The sequence below is a fragment of the Talpa occidentalis genome, unplaced genomic scaffold, assembly GCF_014898055.3.
Source record: "Talpa occidentalis isolate TD23 unplaced genomic scaffold, MPIMG_talOcc4v2.1 talOcc4.12, whole genome shotgun sequence".
In the NCBI taxonomy this organism is placed as follows: domain Eukaryota; kingdom Metazoa; phylum Chordata; class Mammalia; order Eulipotyphla; family Talpidae; genus Talpa; species Talpa occidentalis.
In genome coordinates this window covers 102,602,304-102,618,695 of record NW_023601212.1, presented here as the reverse complement: position 1 = coordinate 102,618,695, position 16,392 = coordinate 102,602,304, and the positions used below count along the sequence as shown (strand labels likewise).

The following is a 16,392-nucleotide window of genomic DNA, read 5'->3' as shown; positions in this document are numbered from 1 at the left end:
TTAGGCAACACTGCCCCCTAGAGGCCCTGGGGTTTCCTTTCACAGGCCTGTAAACCCACACCTGTTTCAGTCTGTCCACCTGTTCTGTCCCCTACTCTGTCTCTGGTGTATCTTCTCACCCCCTGCACCTCTGGCCTGTACCCCAGCTCTTGTATGCATAAACAAATAAATCTTTAAAAAAATAGTCAAGCCCACAGGTGGGGCTTCTCCAAACCCCTCCTAACCCAGTGGGCCCCTGGCTCAACAGGAGTCTTAAGAGTCATCAGCAGATGATCTCAGGTGAAGGGTGGACATCCTGGATTGCTGGGAATGAGAGGCAAACACTGGGGTGATGGCCGTCTTCAGGTATCAAGGCAGAGCTGGTTTCATGGGCTTAGGCATAGGTCAAAACTCATCAAGGGCCTCCTGGGTGGCCTAAGGGTTAGCTCTCAGCACTACCACCTTGACTGCCTGAGTTCGATCCCCAGACAGGGAGGTGACCCACAGGGCGCAGCAGACCTCTCCTGTGTCCCTGCTGTCTCCCCAGCAGTGTATTTCAGTCTGCCTGTTCTGTTCCCTACTCTGTCTCTAGGGAATCCTCTCACCCCCCGCATTTCTGGCCTATACCCCAGTGTTTGTATGCATAAATAAATAAATCTTTTTTAAAAAATAAGCTTCACCTTACAAATCTAGCCACGTAGAGTGACAGAAAGCTGGTTAGTGGCAGACAAGGGCTAGAAGTAGGGGAACGAAATTACCACAAAGGGATGTGATAGATTTTTGAAGTGATAAATGTTTTCTGTCATGTCAAAATTCATCACCAGATATGGTTAAAATAGTGAATGTGTGAACCGATGTTACCTCAATTAAAAATAGTGATAAGGGGGGGAGGGAAAGTGAGGAAAAAATAATGATAGCAATTCCAAAACTAATTTGATTAGAATAGATGCCTAATCTGTGTACACATAATTGTAATATCAGGGGAAAGTGCTGAATGTTATCATACAATAACTATGTTTCAATACAGTTGATCTTCAAAAATCTAACCCTATGAAAATAGAATACTCTTTTTAAAATAACTCTTGGGCCTAAGAAAATTAAAAGTGAATTATATACAAATGAATAGTAACAAGGATACAGGCTATCAAATCTGTGGGATGTAATTAAGCATGAAAAACCAAATTAGTATATAAACTAAGCCTTCAAGTCATTATTCTGGGGGGGAAAGGGAGAAAAGTTAGAAAGTTAAGCACAGGGCCTCTCTAGTGGCACAGGGGGTTAAGATGCAACCAAAGAAACTATCCGCAGTCACTGCAGCACAAGTTTGATCCCTGGCCAGGGAGCTGACCCACAGGGCGCAGCAGGCCTCTCCTGTCTCCCCGCTGCTCCCCTCAGCAATGTACTTCGGTCCATCTGCCTGTTCTGCTCCCTACTCTGTCTCTGGTGGATCCTCTCACCCCTGCACCTCTGGCCTGCACCCCAGCTCTTGTATGCATAGATAAATAAAAATAAATCTTAAAAAAAAAGACTCAAGAAGAAATAAAAAATCCAAATAAGTCAATAATAGGAGGCACCACTCAGTGATAGCGTGTTTCACTGCAAATAAATCAGTAAAAAAGGAAGAAACTGAGCTCTTCCTGCCAGCTTGTGACCATACAAGTGTACTTTACTTTTCTAACCCTTTTCCTAATAAACCTGCTTTTTAAATATTGGGGAAAAAAAAAAAAAGGAAGAAACCGGAAGCACGTCAAAGCCAGGCCGGGAGCGGCCGAGTCCAGACCTTTTGCGGGCTCGCCCTGCCAAATGTGCAAGGATGAGCTAATTAGGATTTTATTTATATTCTTAAAGAACAGGGTCACAACTCACAGTTTGTTTTTTAAAGATTTATTTTTATTTATTTATGCATATAGGAGCTGGGGTGCCGGCCAGAGGTGCCTGGGAGAGAGGACTCACCAGAGACAGAGCGGGGAGCAGATCAGGCAGATCCCCTGAGACACACTGCTGAGGGGAGCAGCGGGGAGACAGGAGAGGTCTGCTGCGCCCTGTGGGTAGCTCCTGGCCGGGATCGAACTCGGGCCACAGTGGCTGTGGACAGCTTCATAGTGCTGAGACTAACCCCTGAGCAACCAGGGACGCCCATCCATCTTGTAGTTTAGATGTCCAGACAGACTGGAAAGATTACATAGAAAGAAGGAATCCATGGCCCAGTGATTTTTAACTAGATCTTTTAGAATCCCTGTTTCAAACAAAATCCCGAAATAGCAAAACTGAACTGTGCTGTGTGAATAATGGGTCCAAAGATGTCCACAGCCCCCCCCCGCCATGACTGTTGCCTGGCATGGCAAGAAAGCCCTTGAGGTATGATTATTAAAGACCCGGGGGGCCCTAATGTCCAATTGGGTCCTCCGAGGAGCAGAGGGAGGTTCAAACACAGAAGAGGAGGTCAGGTGACTCCGGAAGCAAAACTGAGTGATGTGGCCACAGGCCAGGGAGAGCTGGGGGCCACCAGCAGCCTCCAGAAGAAGCTGGCCTGGGCACCCTGACCCCAGGCCTCACCTCTGGCTCCTGCCTCCCAATCCTGGAAAAATCCACTCAGCTCTCAGTGAGGTTGTTCGCAGGGCTTGTGACGGCAGCGGCAGGACATTCCAAGCCAGCGTCAGGTGGGGAGAGCTTCCATGCCCGCCTTGCCCTTCCGTGCTGTTGCCCTAGCCATGAACCTCAGCCATTATGTTAACAGTCAAGAAAAAGAAGGGAGAGCCTCCCTGGTGGCGCAGGGGTTGAAGACACAGCGCTATCAAGATACCGGCAGCCACTGCAGCAGGAGTTCGATCCCCAGCGAGGGAGCTGACCCACATGGTGCAGCAGACCTCTCCAGTCTCTCTGCTGCTCCCCTCAGCAGTGTGTTTCAGTCCGTCTGCCTGTTCTGCTCCCCACTCTGTCTCTGGTGAATCCTCTCACCTCCGTACCTCTAGCCCTCACCCCAGTTCTTGCATGCACAAATAAATCACTAAAAAAATGAAAAAAGGGCCTCCCCTGGTGGCGCAGCGGTTGAGCGCTGGGTTGTAAAGCTGCCCGCAGCCTCTGTGGTGCCGGTCCGATCCCTGGCAGCCGGCGAGGGTCCCACATGGCGCGCAGCCCTCTCCTGCCGCCCGCTGCTCCCCTCAGCAGTGTATTTCGTCAGTCTGCCTGTTCTGCTCCCTGCTCTGACTCTGGTGAATCCTCTCACCCTCCCGCGCTTCTGACTGCACGCAGTGCTTGCATAAATAAATAAATAAATCTTTAAAAAAAAAAATGAAAAAAGAAGGGGGCTGTCCAAGAGACCCAGGCCCACTCCCGGGGCCCACCCAAGCTTTCCTGGTTGTCATGGTTACACTGTACCCCTTCTGCCCCTGCCCAGGCCCCTGGACGGCCCCAAGGCCCCAGCATCGCCCCCACTTGCCCGCACAGGTTCTGAGGTGATGGGACCCCACTCTGCAGGCACATGTGTTTGGCCACCCCTTGGGGCTCCGGGGAGGGGGGCGGCGCTAAGCCCGGGAGGCGGAGCATCCCTTCAAATCCAGCTCTTGTGCCCAGAACCCGGGCTGGCCAGGGGCCGGCCCAGGCACCTCGGCACCCCATGGGGATGGTCCTGCCTGCCTTGGGGCCCGCTGTCTCCTGTTCCATCCCCCAGCCAGTCCCGCCAGCTGCCTGTGCCACAGAGACCAGGACACTCTGGTGGGGCCTCCGGGGTGGTGGGGTGCAGGCACCTCAGATGTGCTTTTGGGGGTGTTGGTTCTTCTCGCCTTTGGGGAAGGCGCTTTTGGAGGCTGCAGCTCATGCTGCGTCTCCATGGCAACTCTCCCGCGGATTCCACAGAACATAAGGTGTCTTCTCGAGGGGACCTCCAGCCCAGCTCCTCCGCCCTCACGGCACAGAGAGGGGAGCAGGGCCACTGAGGCCACGGCACCCACCCAGGCCACACAGCAAGCCCCGCACCCCCTGCGGCTCCTCTGGCCCCAGCCAGCCCCCCGTCCCTGAGGGCAGACAGCTGGATCCCACAGGATGGCCTGCTGTGGAGATGCCCCAGGGACACAAGTTTTGCTGAAATACCCCTGAAGCCCAGTGCTGCTCTGTGCTGCTCAGAGCCCTTCACTTGGTGCTGGGGCACTTCCTCAGGGGGCTCAGGGCTGCATGGGGATGGCATGGTCCCTGGGGAACACTGGGGGTGTCTGTGCACATCCATGGAGCCAGAAGTGAGGGTGGGAAAACCAACACAGTTTGGAAGGTCAAGGAGGTCTCTCCTTCCTGCCTGAGTGAGCCAGCCTCGAGGGCCAATGCTTGGGGGTGATTGAAGTGGGGTAAAGCTGGAGGGCGTGGAAAATGGGAGTCCAGAGAGACAGCCCAGGCATCAGGCCCAGGGGGCTGTTGTGTCTGCAGACTTGGGGCACACTCCCTGCCCCTCACTCGGACAAGAGCTCACCCCAGCTCCAGCCCCTCCCTCAGGGATATGCTGTGGCCACAGGGGCCTGAGATTCCCCAGGGCCTGGGCATCCCCTGCTGTGGCCAGGACCACCCTGGCCCCTCCTACCAAAGCACCCCTTGTCTGCCCTCCCTGTGCAGGCCACCACGTGCTGGTGTGTCAGGGACACCTTCAGACACTCCTTACTGCAGCCCGGGCCATGCGGTGTGGACAAGAGGTGAGACGCATGGAACCTGGGGCTCCCACCATCCTGGCGTCCTCGTGGTGGCAACCCCCCCCCCAACCTCCCCCCAGAGGGGCTGCTCTCCAGAGGGGCAGCTGCCTTTCTCACAGCGCCCCCACTGGGCACCGAGACGGAGTGTCTGTGGCACAGGAGGGACAGTGGTCGGATCGCGAGGTCAGGGCCCTGATGCAGACACAGGGCCTTCCCAGCGTCCGTGCTCAGCAGCTGCAGCGCCACCGGCCAGAGGCCCTGGGCCAGGAGCTGGGAGGCGTAGGGAAGAAGTCCCCGCAGGAAGGGCCATTCCAGCTGCGGGCTCTGCCCAGGGCCCCCGCCCAGGCTTGCAGGTCCTGTCTCCTGGAGGTCCGGTCCCTACACCACCCCGTCACTGCCACCGCAAGCTCCCTCCCTGTCTACAGGACACCATTCACGCTGCGCCATGGCCGTGTTCTCGCAAGTGCCGCTCAGGAACCACCTGCTCCCGACTCCCAAGCGCCCAGACAGAACCCCGCCTCGCCCACAGCTGCCCCGTCCCCAGCCCCCGCCTCCCCTCTCCTCCGGCCCTGGTCCGCTCTAGCCCCTTCCGCTCCAGTGCCCGGGACAGGCGCTCGGGCTGCTGCGCCCATGCCCTCCAGGCCAGCTTGGGGCTGCAGGCCCCTCCCCACAGGCCGCCTCCTCCCCCAGCCGCCGGCTGCTTTCAAGGTGGGGCACTTTCCACCTCAATCCTCGTGAGCAAAGCCGAGTCCTCCTCAGGCGGGGCCTGTGCCGCTAAGGTTACTCTCACCAATTTAATGACTGTTTGTGGAGGCCCGGAGCCAGCTGCCAGGGGCATGGTGACCAGGACAGGCTGCTTCCGGAGCCCAGAGAGCTCACGTTCCAGAGGGGGCGACAGATGGCGCGCAGGAAGCAAGCTGTACCACGAACAAAGACTGGAGGGCCGCTGAAGGCAAGGGGGTGTCACAAGCTCCCTGTTTTCAAGAGAAACCAGACACATGGATTTTGACATAAACGCCTAGTTTTAGAGGCTGCAGGGACAAGCCTTTCCTCTCTGCTGCTCTCTGCAGGTGCCAGCCTCCTTCTCTGTCACTGGCCACCCCAAAGCACGCGTCCCCTCTCCCCCACCCCAGGCTGCCCACTCGGAGGGTCCACCCCAGGGCAGCTAAACTCCTCTGCGGTCCCACATCGGGCATGATCTGGGCAGCCCCTGGCAGGAGGACAGAAGGAGCCAACTGCCTAGTATCCTGGGGCCAGGGGTCCCCAGCTGAGACCCCCAACCAGTCACCCTGAGGCTGGCCTTTTGGGGTGGGACACCTGGAGCCATCAGGGCCATGGCAGGTACTGAACAGCCCCAGCCCAGGCCCACCCAGGCCTCCGGGCATCAGCCTGGAAGAAATGAGGCCAGAGGAGCAAGACCAGAAAGAGGCCTTTTCCCCCCCCGTCGTGGCCCAGCTCTGTAGGGCCCGGGGCACAGGCCTTTAGCCAGCCCCCGCTGCCCCTGCCACGCCCTCGGCTGCCCGCTCCAAGGGCAAATCCCGCCTCTGCCCCTTCCCAGCCTGGCAACCTTGGACAACTCCCATCCCCGCTCCGGGCCTCAGTTTTCCCATCTGAACACTGAGGATCACAGCCGCACCCACCTCAGGACAGTTTTGACGGAGACAGGATGGCAGTGACCCAAGGCAGCTCTCCACGGCCTCTCCGGCCAGGCCCTCCCAGGAGGCCCTTGGCCCCAGTGTCCCTCCGGCTGTGTTTCCCCGGGCCTCTGGGCTGGGAGCGTCTGTCCATTGTAATTATTTGCGCCCTGGGCACTGCCCACAGATGCCACATGTCAGGGGTCAGCCAAGCCACCCCTCCTGCGCCCAGAGGATCTCAGGGGCACTGAGCCCCAGCCTCGGATGAGGGGGCTTCTCGGGCAGGCGGGGTCGCTGAGAGGCCTGGTGCTGACAGTGACTCCTGCCCCCCAAAACACCCGCCAGGCTCCCGGGGCTCCAGCGCAGCCAGCGGCGCCGCAGCGGGTCGAGCTCCTGCCCAGCGCCTGGGCGCCTGCTCTGGCTGCCCGACCGCCAGCTGTCAGGGCCCAGCGGGCACCCAGCGCCGCCCTCAGGCCACGGCCTCGGGCCTCAGGGGGCGCCTGGCATTGCAGGCCCCGAGGTGGGGTCCCGCGACGGCCTTTGGGTGACCGCGAGCAGAGGCGCGGCAAGACCCGGGACGCGCCCGCCCCAGGCTCTGTCCCGGCCGGAGGGCGGCGCCCCTGGGCCGCCTGACCCCGCCCCCGCCGGCCCGCTCATTTGCATGGCCCCGCCCCTGCGCGCCCATTGGCCGCGGCGGCGGGAGGCCGGGCCTGAGTGGCGGCGGCCGCGGGGCGGGGCGGGGCGGGGCGGGGCGGGGGGGGCGGGGCGGCGGCAGCAGCGCCCGGGATGCCGCGGCCGCGGGCCGGGTTCGGTTCCAGGCCGGGCTCCGCGGGCGCGGGGAGCAGGACGACGCGGGGCGCGGCGGCCGCGGCGGGAGCGCCCTGAGCCCGCCCGCCATGTCCAGGAAGAAGAGCCCCAGGAGCAAGGGGGCCGGCGCGCCCGCGGCCTCCGCACTGCCCGCCGCCAACGGGCCCCGCGCGGCGCGCCCCGGCCCCGCGACGCCGCCCAACGGGCCCCCGCGGCCCGGCCGGCCCTCGCTCGGCGGCGGCGGCGACTTCTACGACGTCGCCTTCAAGGTGAGCGGCCCCCCGCCCCCCGCGGGGCGCAGCAGGTGGGGTCCCGCCGGGCCGGCGCGGGCTCTGGGGTCGGGGCGCCGGGCTCGGGGGACCCTCGGCGCGCGGCCGGCGGAGCGGCCCCCTCGGCGGCTCGGGGCCTCCGGGCGCGCGCGCAGCTGTCGGACCCGCCGCGGGACTCCCAACAGCTGGCGAGGCCGCCGGTGCCCCCGCCGTCAGCGGCCTGGGGCGGGGTCGCTCGCTGGGCGCCAGAACCGGCAGGTGGGCCCCGCCCCAGGCCGCCGTCACTGGACCCCGTGTGCTGCCTCTCGGCCCGGTCTAGGGGGATGGAGACGGGGCTGGCCAGCGGGGCGGTGGGCACCGGGTGTCTAGGCCAAGGCAGAAGCTTGTGAAGTATGTGGGGCCGGCAGGACTATCTCTGGGCCTGCGAGCCTGTGGTGCTGGGGGAGGGCGGGCTAGGGGGAGGCACAGAGGCCTGTCTGCCCGCCCCTGTCCACAGACCTGGCCTAAGTCCCTCTCAGGTCAAGAGCCGACCTTCATTTGACAAGTTCCTCCCGTCTTGCTGGGACCAAAAGAGACTTTCTGGCACAGAGGCCCCCACAGGTTTCTCTGGAGCTCCCCAAACATCCCCCCAGGGTCTGCTCCCCATGAGCCCCAAGTGTCCCTTCCATGAAGCATGGTGTCCAGAGCCAGGGGGGCCGGGAGGAGTCGCCCCACCTCTCATTGATTGCTACGAGCCACAAGGGCAGAACCTTCTAGAGGTGAAGGTGGGGTCAAGGCCAGCAGGGACTGCAGCCACCGTCTCCCCCAGGCCCAGCAACACCTCCGGGCCTCTCCCACTTGCCTCTCACCACTGCCCACCTGACCAGGCCGACTCTGTTTAAGCCGCACACCCTTCTGGGTGGGCCAGTGGCTTGTCCCCTCGGCCCCAACGCTTCGGTCCCTCCCACCCAGGTCATGCTGGTAGGGGATTCGGGCGTGGGGAAGACCTGCCTGCTTGTGCGCTTCAAGGATGGGGCTTTCCTGGCGGGGACCTTCATCTCCACCGTGGGCATCGACTTCCGGGTGAGAGCGGAGTCTGGTGCCCCAGTCCCTGACCGGGCCAGCAGCAGGCCGGGCCCCAAGTGTCCCCATCGGCCCACTTAGTGCTCCTCAGACCCTAGCAGCAGCTTCTCCGCCGCCCCCGGGACAGGCTGCCTAGTGGGACACTGCAAAGCAGCTGCCTCCCCCCACACTCCGGGGTCCAGGAGATGGGGGTGGCCACATCCCATGCCAGCAGAGACAGGGCCCCTGGCCGGCTCCCTGTGCCCAGGGAGGCGGGTGCTGCGGGGGGCAGGGAGGAACCTCGTGGCCCACATCCACTCAGAGGCCTGCGCCCTGTCCCGCTGTCTCGAGGGGTCAGGCACCCTGAGGCAGGCACTGGTGGTGCCCAGGGCCAGGGTGTCCCCTGGCGTCAGGCCTTGCTCGGGAAAGGGTCCTGGCCCTTGGGTGAGAGGCTCAGGGCAAAGGCTCCCACCTGGCTGCACTCCCCTGACGCCACCACCCGGCCCTGCCAGACTGAGGGCTGTGTCCTGGGGTTCTGCTGGGGAGTGCCCAGAAACACTTGGCTCCCAGGACCCACGGCACCTGCAGCAGCCTGTGGGGTCAGCAGGGGGTGACGGGTCCCGACACTCGGGCCTGCCACCTCTGCCCTCCCTTGCAGCCCACATGCTGAGGTGCTGGTGTGTTCCTGGCAAGTCCTGATTTTGCATTTTTCTCACCCTTTAATTAGACCCAGTTGGCAGGCACCTGGGAGACCCATTCTGGGGACAGGAAATGGGGCTCTTTGGAGCCTGGGGAGTCATTCCCTATCCTGTTTGGGGGGGGCCAGGTCCCCTCGAGTGCTCTGCAATGAAGTAGGCACAGAGGGGTGCAGAGGGAGGCCCCCGGTTCTGGTCCTTTGCCTGTTTCTGCCCCAAGTCCCTCCTCCCCCTCCCCTCTGGGCTCAGGGGCAGGTGAGGAGGGAGGTGAGGTCATTTGGCCCACACCCCTGTTCTGGGTGCCGGGGAAGGCGGGGTGTCCTCCCAGCACGGCAGATGGCTGCGCTTGTTCCCCAGAGACCGAGAAGCACCCTGACAGCGGGAGCCTGGGGGAGGGCAGGCAACGCCCCTGGGCCACCCCCACCCAGCAGATGGGAAGTGGGGTGGGCCCCTCCCCTGTCCTGACCCACAGGGAGCACCCTCGGGCACCAGGCAGAGTTCTGGCCCCTGGTTATCTGCTGCACCCGCCCTGGAGCTGCGGCTTAGGAGGAGCCGGGTCCCTGGGCAGATGCCCTCCCAGCAGCTGCTCGTGAGGCCAGCGGAGCAGCCACAGGACGGGCCCCAGGTCTTTCCCACTTGTGGTGGGGAAACTGAGGGACAGAGCCCTGAGCACGGGGGCAGTGCGGGCCTAGCGTGCGGGTGGGCTGGGGCAGTCCGGGAGGGGTGTACCCCAGGGCTCGGCTGGGCTGGCAGGTGGGCACAGGGACGTCTCCAGGCTGGTATCACGGAGGGTAGGAGAGGGGCAGGGTGTGGGGGAGAGCGACAGGGGTGGGCGGCAGCCAGGGGCCCCGGTGGCAGTGGGGCTGGTGGGACTCAGGGCCAGGCCTCCCCAGTGGGCAGGGGAAGAAAAGCCCGACCCAGAGCTGGCCGCGGAGGACAGCCGAATGTGCGGGAGAGGGGCCTGGCGCCCTCTGTGCAGTCACCGGGACAGGTCGCCACGAAGCAGGCGGGAGCCGGAGGCCGGGGTTCAAGGCCAAGCCCTAAGCCCGGCCGAGGCGAGGCGAGCATGCGCAGTAGCGGCGGCGCCCGCGGGGCGCACGGGAAGGGCGCACTGGGGCCTCCGCTCCCCCACCCTGGCCGGGGACCCCTCCAAAGGCCGTGCTCGTGGAGCTGCCGCCCGGGCCGGGGCGCGCGGGGGGCGCCCGTTGGAGCTGACTCTGTTTCAGAACAAAGTTCTGGACGTGGACGGCGCGAAGGTGAAGCTGCAGGTGAGCGGGGCGGGCGGGGCCGGGGCCCGGGGCCGGGGCGGGCCGCGCCGCCTGCTGGACCTGCCTGCCCCGCAGATCTGGGACACGGCCGGCCAGGAGCGCTTCCGCAGCGTCACCCACGCCTACTACCGCGACGCCCACGGTGAGCGGGGGGCGCGGCGCGGGGCGGGGGGCGCGCGGGCGGGGGGCGCGGCGCGGGGGGGCGCGCGTCCTCACCGCTCCCCCCGCCCCCGCCTCTGCCCAGCGCTGCTGCTGCTCTACGACGTCACCAGCAAGGTCTCCTTCGACAACATCCAGGTCAGCGGCCGCCCCGGGCCCCCCAGCCAGGCGGCATCGGGCCTAGGGCCCCGGAGGCCTGAGGACCCACTGACAGCGAGGGCGCGCAGCCCCTCTGGGCCCCTGGGGGCAGGTGGGGTGAGCTGGGGGCGCCGGGGCCCTCGCAGCCCCACAGCCTGGGCGTCACGCAGATGGGGCGCCTGGGGGTCACGGCTCCGGGCCTTGCCGCCGCCGCCGGAGCCGCGGAGGGCGGGGCGGGGGGGGCGAGGGCCGGGCGGCGCACCCCAGCCCCAGCCCGCGCGCCCGCCCCGCAGGCCTGGCTGGCGGAGATCCAGGAGCACGCCCAGCGCGACGTGGTGCTCATGCTGCTGGGGAACAAGGTGGGCACCGCCCAGGTTCCGGATGGGGGTCGGGGCGCGGGGCCTCTCACCAAGACCCCCGACCCACCAGGTGGACTCTGCCCAGGAGCGGGCAGTGAAGAGGGAAGACGGGGAGAAGCTGGCCAGGGTGAGTGGGGCTGGTGGGCGGGGAGGGCGCGCCGCTGTGGGCTGGGCCGCCCTCCCCGGGGCTGGCAGCCGCTGCTTGCAGGAGTACGGGCTGCCCTTCATGGAGACCAGCGCCAGAACCGGCCTCAACGTGGACTTGGCCTTCACAGCTATAGCCAAGTAAGTCAACAGGAAGCCCCAGACCCGGCTGGCCCCCCACTGGGGGGCACACCCTGCTCATCACCCCTGCCCGCAGGGAGCTGAAGCAGCGTGCCATGAAGACGCCCGGCGAGCCCCGCTTCCGGCTGCATGACTATGTCCGGCGGGAGGGCCGTGGGGGCTCCTGCTGCCGGCCCTGAGCCTGGGTGGCCAGCAGGGAGGCCCAGGCTCCCAGCGGCCACTTCCCCCCACTCCCAGGCAGGCCTTGGCTGCAACAAATGGGCTTCAGGCAGCCAGCAGGCACACAGCTCCCCTTTACCTGCCCCTCTCCTGCCCTCGTGGAAAAGCAACTGCGTGCACAGGAGGGACACTTGGCGATGTGTACCCTGCTGTCCCTGTGGGGGGGGGGGCCTCCCACCTCTGCTGGGCAGAGGGCCTGGACACATCTCTGCTGTGTCCCAGACACCAGCCGCCTGCTAAGGGACGCTGGTGTGTGACATGGAAGCCCGTCAGGGAGGGCTGCCCACCTGGCCTGAGCAGAGGCCTGTGCAGGCTCAGATACCAGGCAGGGCTGCCTTCAGTGGACCCCTTGCACCCAGCCCTAGTAAATAAAGTTGTTCTCTGAAACGCTGCCTCACGGCTGGAAACCGCTCCCAGAGCAAGAGGGGCAGGCCCCAAGCCCAGAGGGAGCTGCCCTGTAACCCGCGCAGCACTGCGGACATGGGGGGGTGTCTACTTCCCCATGGGAGCCCTAATGACCATGGCCCGTTAAAAGGGCATGACCCAGGGCCTCCCCTGGTGCAGCGGTTGAGCGCCGGGCTACGGGGCTGCCCGCAGCCTCTGCAGCGCCGGTTTGTTTCCCAGCCGTTGAAGAGGGCCCCACCAAAAAAAAAAAAAAAGTATGACCCACCCAGAGTCCAGCAGGCGTGAAGCTGCCGTGTGCACCCCACCTCCATGCCTTGACCCAGGTCCCACACTGCCCAGGCCAAGCCAGTCCTCGCAGCACAAGCAGCACATGAAAGTGAGGACACAGGCTCAGTATGCCCACTGCCCTTGCTTTATTGCTGTGCTCTCAGGTCTAAAGAGGCCGGGTCGTGTGGCCGGAGGGCCTGGAGGATGCTGGGGATAGAGGGGCGGGTTGGTGGGCAGCGGGAGGTAGCTGTGGTGTACTTTGGCACAGACATCAGAGCCCGGTGATCATGTTCTAAAGAGCCTAACAAAGCGGCTGGGTTCTCTAATAACAGACAAAAGCACCGCTGTGAGCAAGTGAAAGGCTAACTACTAGGTCTTCTTGGCTTGGCCGCTTCCGGAGTAGCCAGCTCAGTGAAGGCACGCAGGGCTCACCTGGGTCAGTCAGGGCTTGCTGCTGGTGGGCAGAGCCCAGCAGGATGGGAAGCGTGTCTCAGTATGAGGACCGAAGGCTCAAGTCCTGGAAGCTTTGGTGAAGGACGGGTGTCCAGGACCCCAGAAGGCCCACTGTGGACACCTGGGGTTCAGGGTCAGCCCTGCTGGAGTGCTGCCTGACGACCTGTACGCAGTTGTGGGCAGGCTTGTCCCCGGCGCGCGGAAGCAAAGTGGCAGGGTCTAGAGCAGACACTGTCTTTAGCCTGACGCCGATGCCCAGCAGGCTATCCTGGTACTTCTTCAGCCTCACAGAGGTGAGCCAGCACCTCTCTGTCTGCTCCAAGAGGGCCTTCACGTGGTGTGGCGTGTACACTGTGACGGGCTGGGCCTCTGTGAACTTCTTGGCCTGCTGGAGAAGTTCATAGGTCGCAGCCACTGCCCGCAGGCAGACCGGCCATCTCCGCGCCACCTCATCCAGCTGCTTAGAGCAATAGGCAATGGGGCGTCTAGCGCTGCCCAGGCGCTGGGTCAGCACCCCAAGGCCTACACCCTGGCGCTCATGGACGAAGAGGTCAAACGGCTTCCTTAGATCTGGAAGGCCAAGCGCACGGGCCTTTGAAAGCCAGTCCACGATGTCTTCAAAGGCTCGGGAACACTCTGCAGTCCAATGGAACGACTCACCATCGCCTTTGAGTGCCTCACACAAGGGTTTGACTGTAAGCCCGAAGTTGGGAACCCAGGCCCGGCAGAAGCCCACCTTTCCCAGGAACTTCCGCAGCTGCTCCCTGGTGGTGGGTACAGCCCCACCAGCGAGGGCCAGGCCCCGCTCGGGCAGCAGCCATCTCTGCCCCTGGGACAGCTCAAGCCCCAAGTATTTCACTGTTCTCTGCGAAAACTGGGCCTTCTTACAGACCTTGTACCCCCTTTCTGCCAAGAAATTTAAGGTCCGTACGGTATTTCTATGAGAAAATGCCTGGGTTTTGCTGGCTATCAAGATGTTACCTGTGTATTGCAGTAGAACTCCCTCTTCTAACTGGAGGTCCTGCAGCTCTTTAGCAAAAACTTCATCAAAAACGGCAGGGGCATTTTTAAACCCCAGTGGCAAAACCGTCCAGCAGTACTGCTTGTCCCCACCGGATTCTGGGCTGCCCCACTCGAAAGCAAACAACTCCTGGGACTTCTTGCTCAAAGGTATGCAATAATAGGCATCTTTTAAACTTAAGACCGTGAACCAACCCAAGCCGTGCGGCAGCTGGTTGAGAAGAGTGTGAGAGTTTCGCTTTGCTGGGCCTACGTCCTCTACAATTTGATTGATCACCTTTAAGTCCTGGGCGATACGGTAGTTTCTTGTCTCCGGCTCCCGCAGCAGGAAGACCGGAGTGTTGTAGGGAGACCTGCAGGGCCGAAGGAGTCCGTACTGGAGATAAGCAGCGACCAGGTGGTCCATTACTTTCCTATCGTGTCTCTTCAGCGGGCGCTGTTTCAGCCTCGGGGCCCTCGCGTGTGGCTTGAGCAGCACTTTCACGGGTTTGACTCTCACGGCCCGTCCTGGCTTCCCATCACTCCACACTTCACTGCTTACCTCCCGCAAAATGTTCTCTGGTATCTCTGCTCTGCAGCCGCCCTGCGTGTAACCGAGGCTCTGCTGTGGTCTCACCCACGACCGCTGACTTCCTGTGGAGGGCACCGTGGCGCGCTTCCGGGGCTCATCATCATCATCGCTGAGAAACTCCATGAGCAGGGGAACTAGCGCAGGGCTGCGAAGGACTGGGAAAGCAATCTCAGTCAGCGGAGACACAGGCACCCACCCCCCTCCAGACTCAGCCTATTCCTCGTCAGCACTCTCACCAACCAAGAGATTGTTAAGAAAAAAGTTTTGAAAAGAGGGGTTATTAATTGTCGTCATAGTCAGGGTGTTGGGAGGTCACTATTGACGCGCTGCTTGTCCCAAAAAAACGAAGGGATCTTCTGGCCTGTTGTACTCCCTGGACCCGTGTCCTCAGCTCGGGCCTCCCTCTCAGATGGCAACCTGTGCTAAGCGTTGCCCAGCTCGGAGGGAGCCAGGCCGCAGACGGAGGCCCCGGCACCCGACGCGAGTTCCACGTGGCTGGGACTAAGGTCCTGTCTGGGCTGGGCCTGAGGCTTTTGAGCACAGCGTTCGACGGTCACCCACAGCCCCACGGCCCCTTACGTGTGTGCAGGTCCCAGGCCGCGCAGGGAGCGGGCCCTCGCGGGCGCTTCGGCCGCGGGCGAGCGGCGGATCCGCGCGAGCCTCGAGGGGCCGCGCTCCTCCCGGGAGCGGCCGGCCCAGGGGCCCACGGCATGTCGGGGCCGAGCCCACACCGGGGCGGTGGCAAGTCGGGATCGGGGCGTCCAGCGGGGTCGCCGACGGCCCTGAAACAGAGCAGACGGGTGTCCGCGCCCGGCCCGGAGGGCGCGTCCCCGCCCCCCGCCCCCCGCCGGGGGAGCAGCACGCGGGGCCTCAGTCTCGCGAGATAATCAGGCTGCGCGCGCAGTGCTCAGACGAGGTGTCAGAAGTTACAGCGACTCATCACCGGCCCGGCGCTCCCCGCGCGCGGCGCGCAGGCGGCCTCACCTGCGGCGCGGGCTCCGTCCTCAGGCGGCGCTGGCCGGGGCGGGGCGGGGCTGGTCCGGCCCGCGCGCTCGGGAGCCCCTCTCGGGCCTGGCCCGCGCCCGCCCGGACCGCGCGCGGAAGCCGGGCAGCTGCGCGCGCCCTCCGCAGCGCCCAAAAGAAGGCGCGCTCCCCGGCTCAAGCTTTTATAGTATCTCCCCCTCCGTGATTGGGCAATCCCGGCGGAAATACCCGCCCCCCCTCGCCGCGGATACGCTCCCCTCGCTACTCTCCCCGTTTCCACCAATCGCACGCGGCAATTCCTTGGGGCGCGGTCTTCCCGACGCTCCTCCCTTTGCAGGGGCTATTGAACCCGTGAGCGACGGATGCATCAGCCAATCAGACTCCGATGGGGAAATAGCGCGCTCTCGGGCCGCCAATCCCTCTCCGCGACGTCCTGGCGCCGGAAGCCGTCGTTTCCCGAGCGCCCCGCGCGGGTGGGTCCCCCGGCCCCGGCCCGGGAACTACGAGTCCCGGCGTGCCCAGCGCCCGGGCGCTTCCGGCTCGCGCGTCCGGTAGCTCGGGCGGCCAGCGGCCGAGGACACGGCGCTCCGAGGATGGTGCCGCCGCGCCCGGGCGCTCGCGGCCGGGTGAGTGTCCGCGCGGGGCTGCGGCCGGGGCTCGCGCCGCGGGCGCGCGGGCCGGGCGGACGGGGCGCGCCTTCGGGCCCGGGGGGCGGGGCCGGGCGGGCGCGGGGCTCGCGGTCAGCTGGGCGGCCGCTCGCCCCGTCCCCCGCCGCCGCCCGCAGTCCCCTCCGCCCTCCTCGTTCTCCGGGCGCGGGGCGGGCGCGGCGCGGGGCGGGGCGGCGGGCTGGGCCGCGCTCCTCGCCCGGGGACGGGCTCGCCTGCCCCTGGCGCCGGGGCCCGCGCGGGGGCGTCGCCGGGTGTGGGGCACCCCCTCTCCACCCGCGACACGCCTGAAGCACCCGCCCTCAGGGACCCCCGGAATGTCTGCGGTCGTTGTAGAACGCGGGGGACACGATCCCCCTCCCTCCGCGCCCCTGGAGAAGGGGATCTGGAGCGGGCCGGGCGGTGCCGGGCGCTCGGAGTCCTGAGGAATTTGACAGGCGCTGTGAGGGGAGCGGAACGAGTGGGGCTCCGGGGAGTGCCCCAGCGGCAGCCCGCCTTGGG

The 16,392-nt window shown here is 64.3% G+C and overlaps 1 protein-coding gene and 1 non-coding gene across 5 annotated transcripts; one reads left to right on the top strand and one right to left on the bottom strand.

The window, feature by feature from the left end:
* Positions 1-7,080: 7,080 nt before the first annotated feature.
* On the top strand, positions 7,081-11,942 carry RAB26 (RAB26, member RAS oncogene family). 4 transcript variants are annotated; one of them, XM_054693886.1, is made up of 10 exons: positions 7,551-7,620; positions 7,859-7,962; positions 8,314-8,424; positions 10,325-10,366; positions 10,442-10,508; positions 10,611-10,663; positions 10,957-11,022; positions 11,093-11,149; positions 11,231-11,307; positions 11,384-11,942. In XM_054693886.1, the coding sequence occupies exons 3-10, from the start codon at positions 8,317-8,319 to the stop codon at positions 11,484-11,486; spliced, it is 573 nt and encodes a 190-aa protein (XP_054549861.1). In that variant the 5' UTR covers positions 7,551-7,620; positions 7,859-7,962; positions 8,314-8,316; the 3' UTR covers positions 11,487-11,942. The 4 variants fall into 4 exon arrangements, with proteins under 4 accessions (XP_037363693.1, XP_054549861.1, XP_037363696.1 ...); XM_037507796.2 differs by lacking the exons at positions 7,551-7,620; positions 7,859-7,962 and adding an exon at positions 7,081-7,362; XM_037507799.2 differs by lacking the exon at positions 7,859-7,962.
* A 3,165-nt stretch (positions 11,943-15,107) lies between these two features.
* Positions 15,108-15,190, bottom strand: LOC119242430 (small nucleolar RNA SNORD60). Its single transcript, XR_005124442.1, has one exon. It is a non-coding gene; the product is annotated as a small nucleolar RNA SNORD60 (small nucleolar RNA).
* Between the last annotated feature and the right edge of the window lie 1,202 nt (positions 15,191-16,392).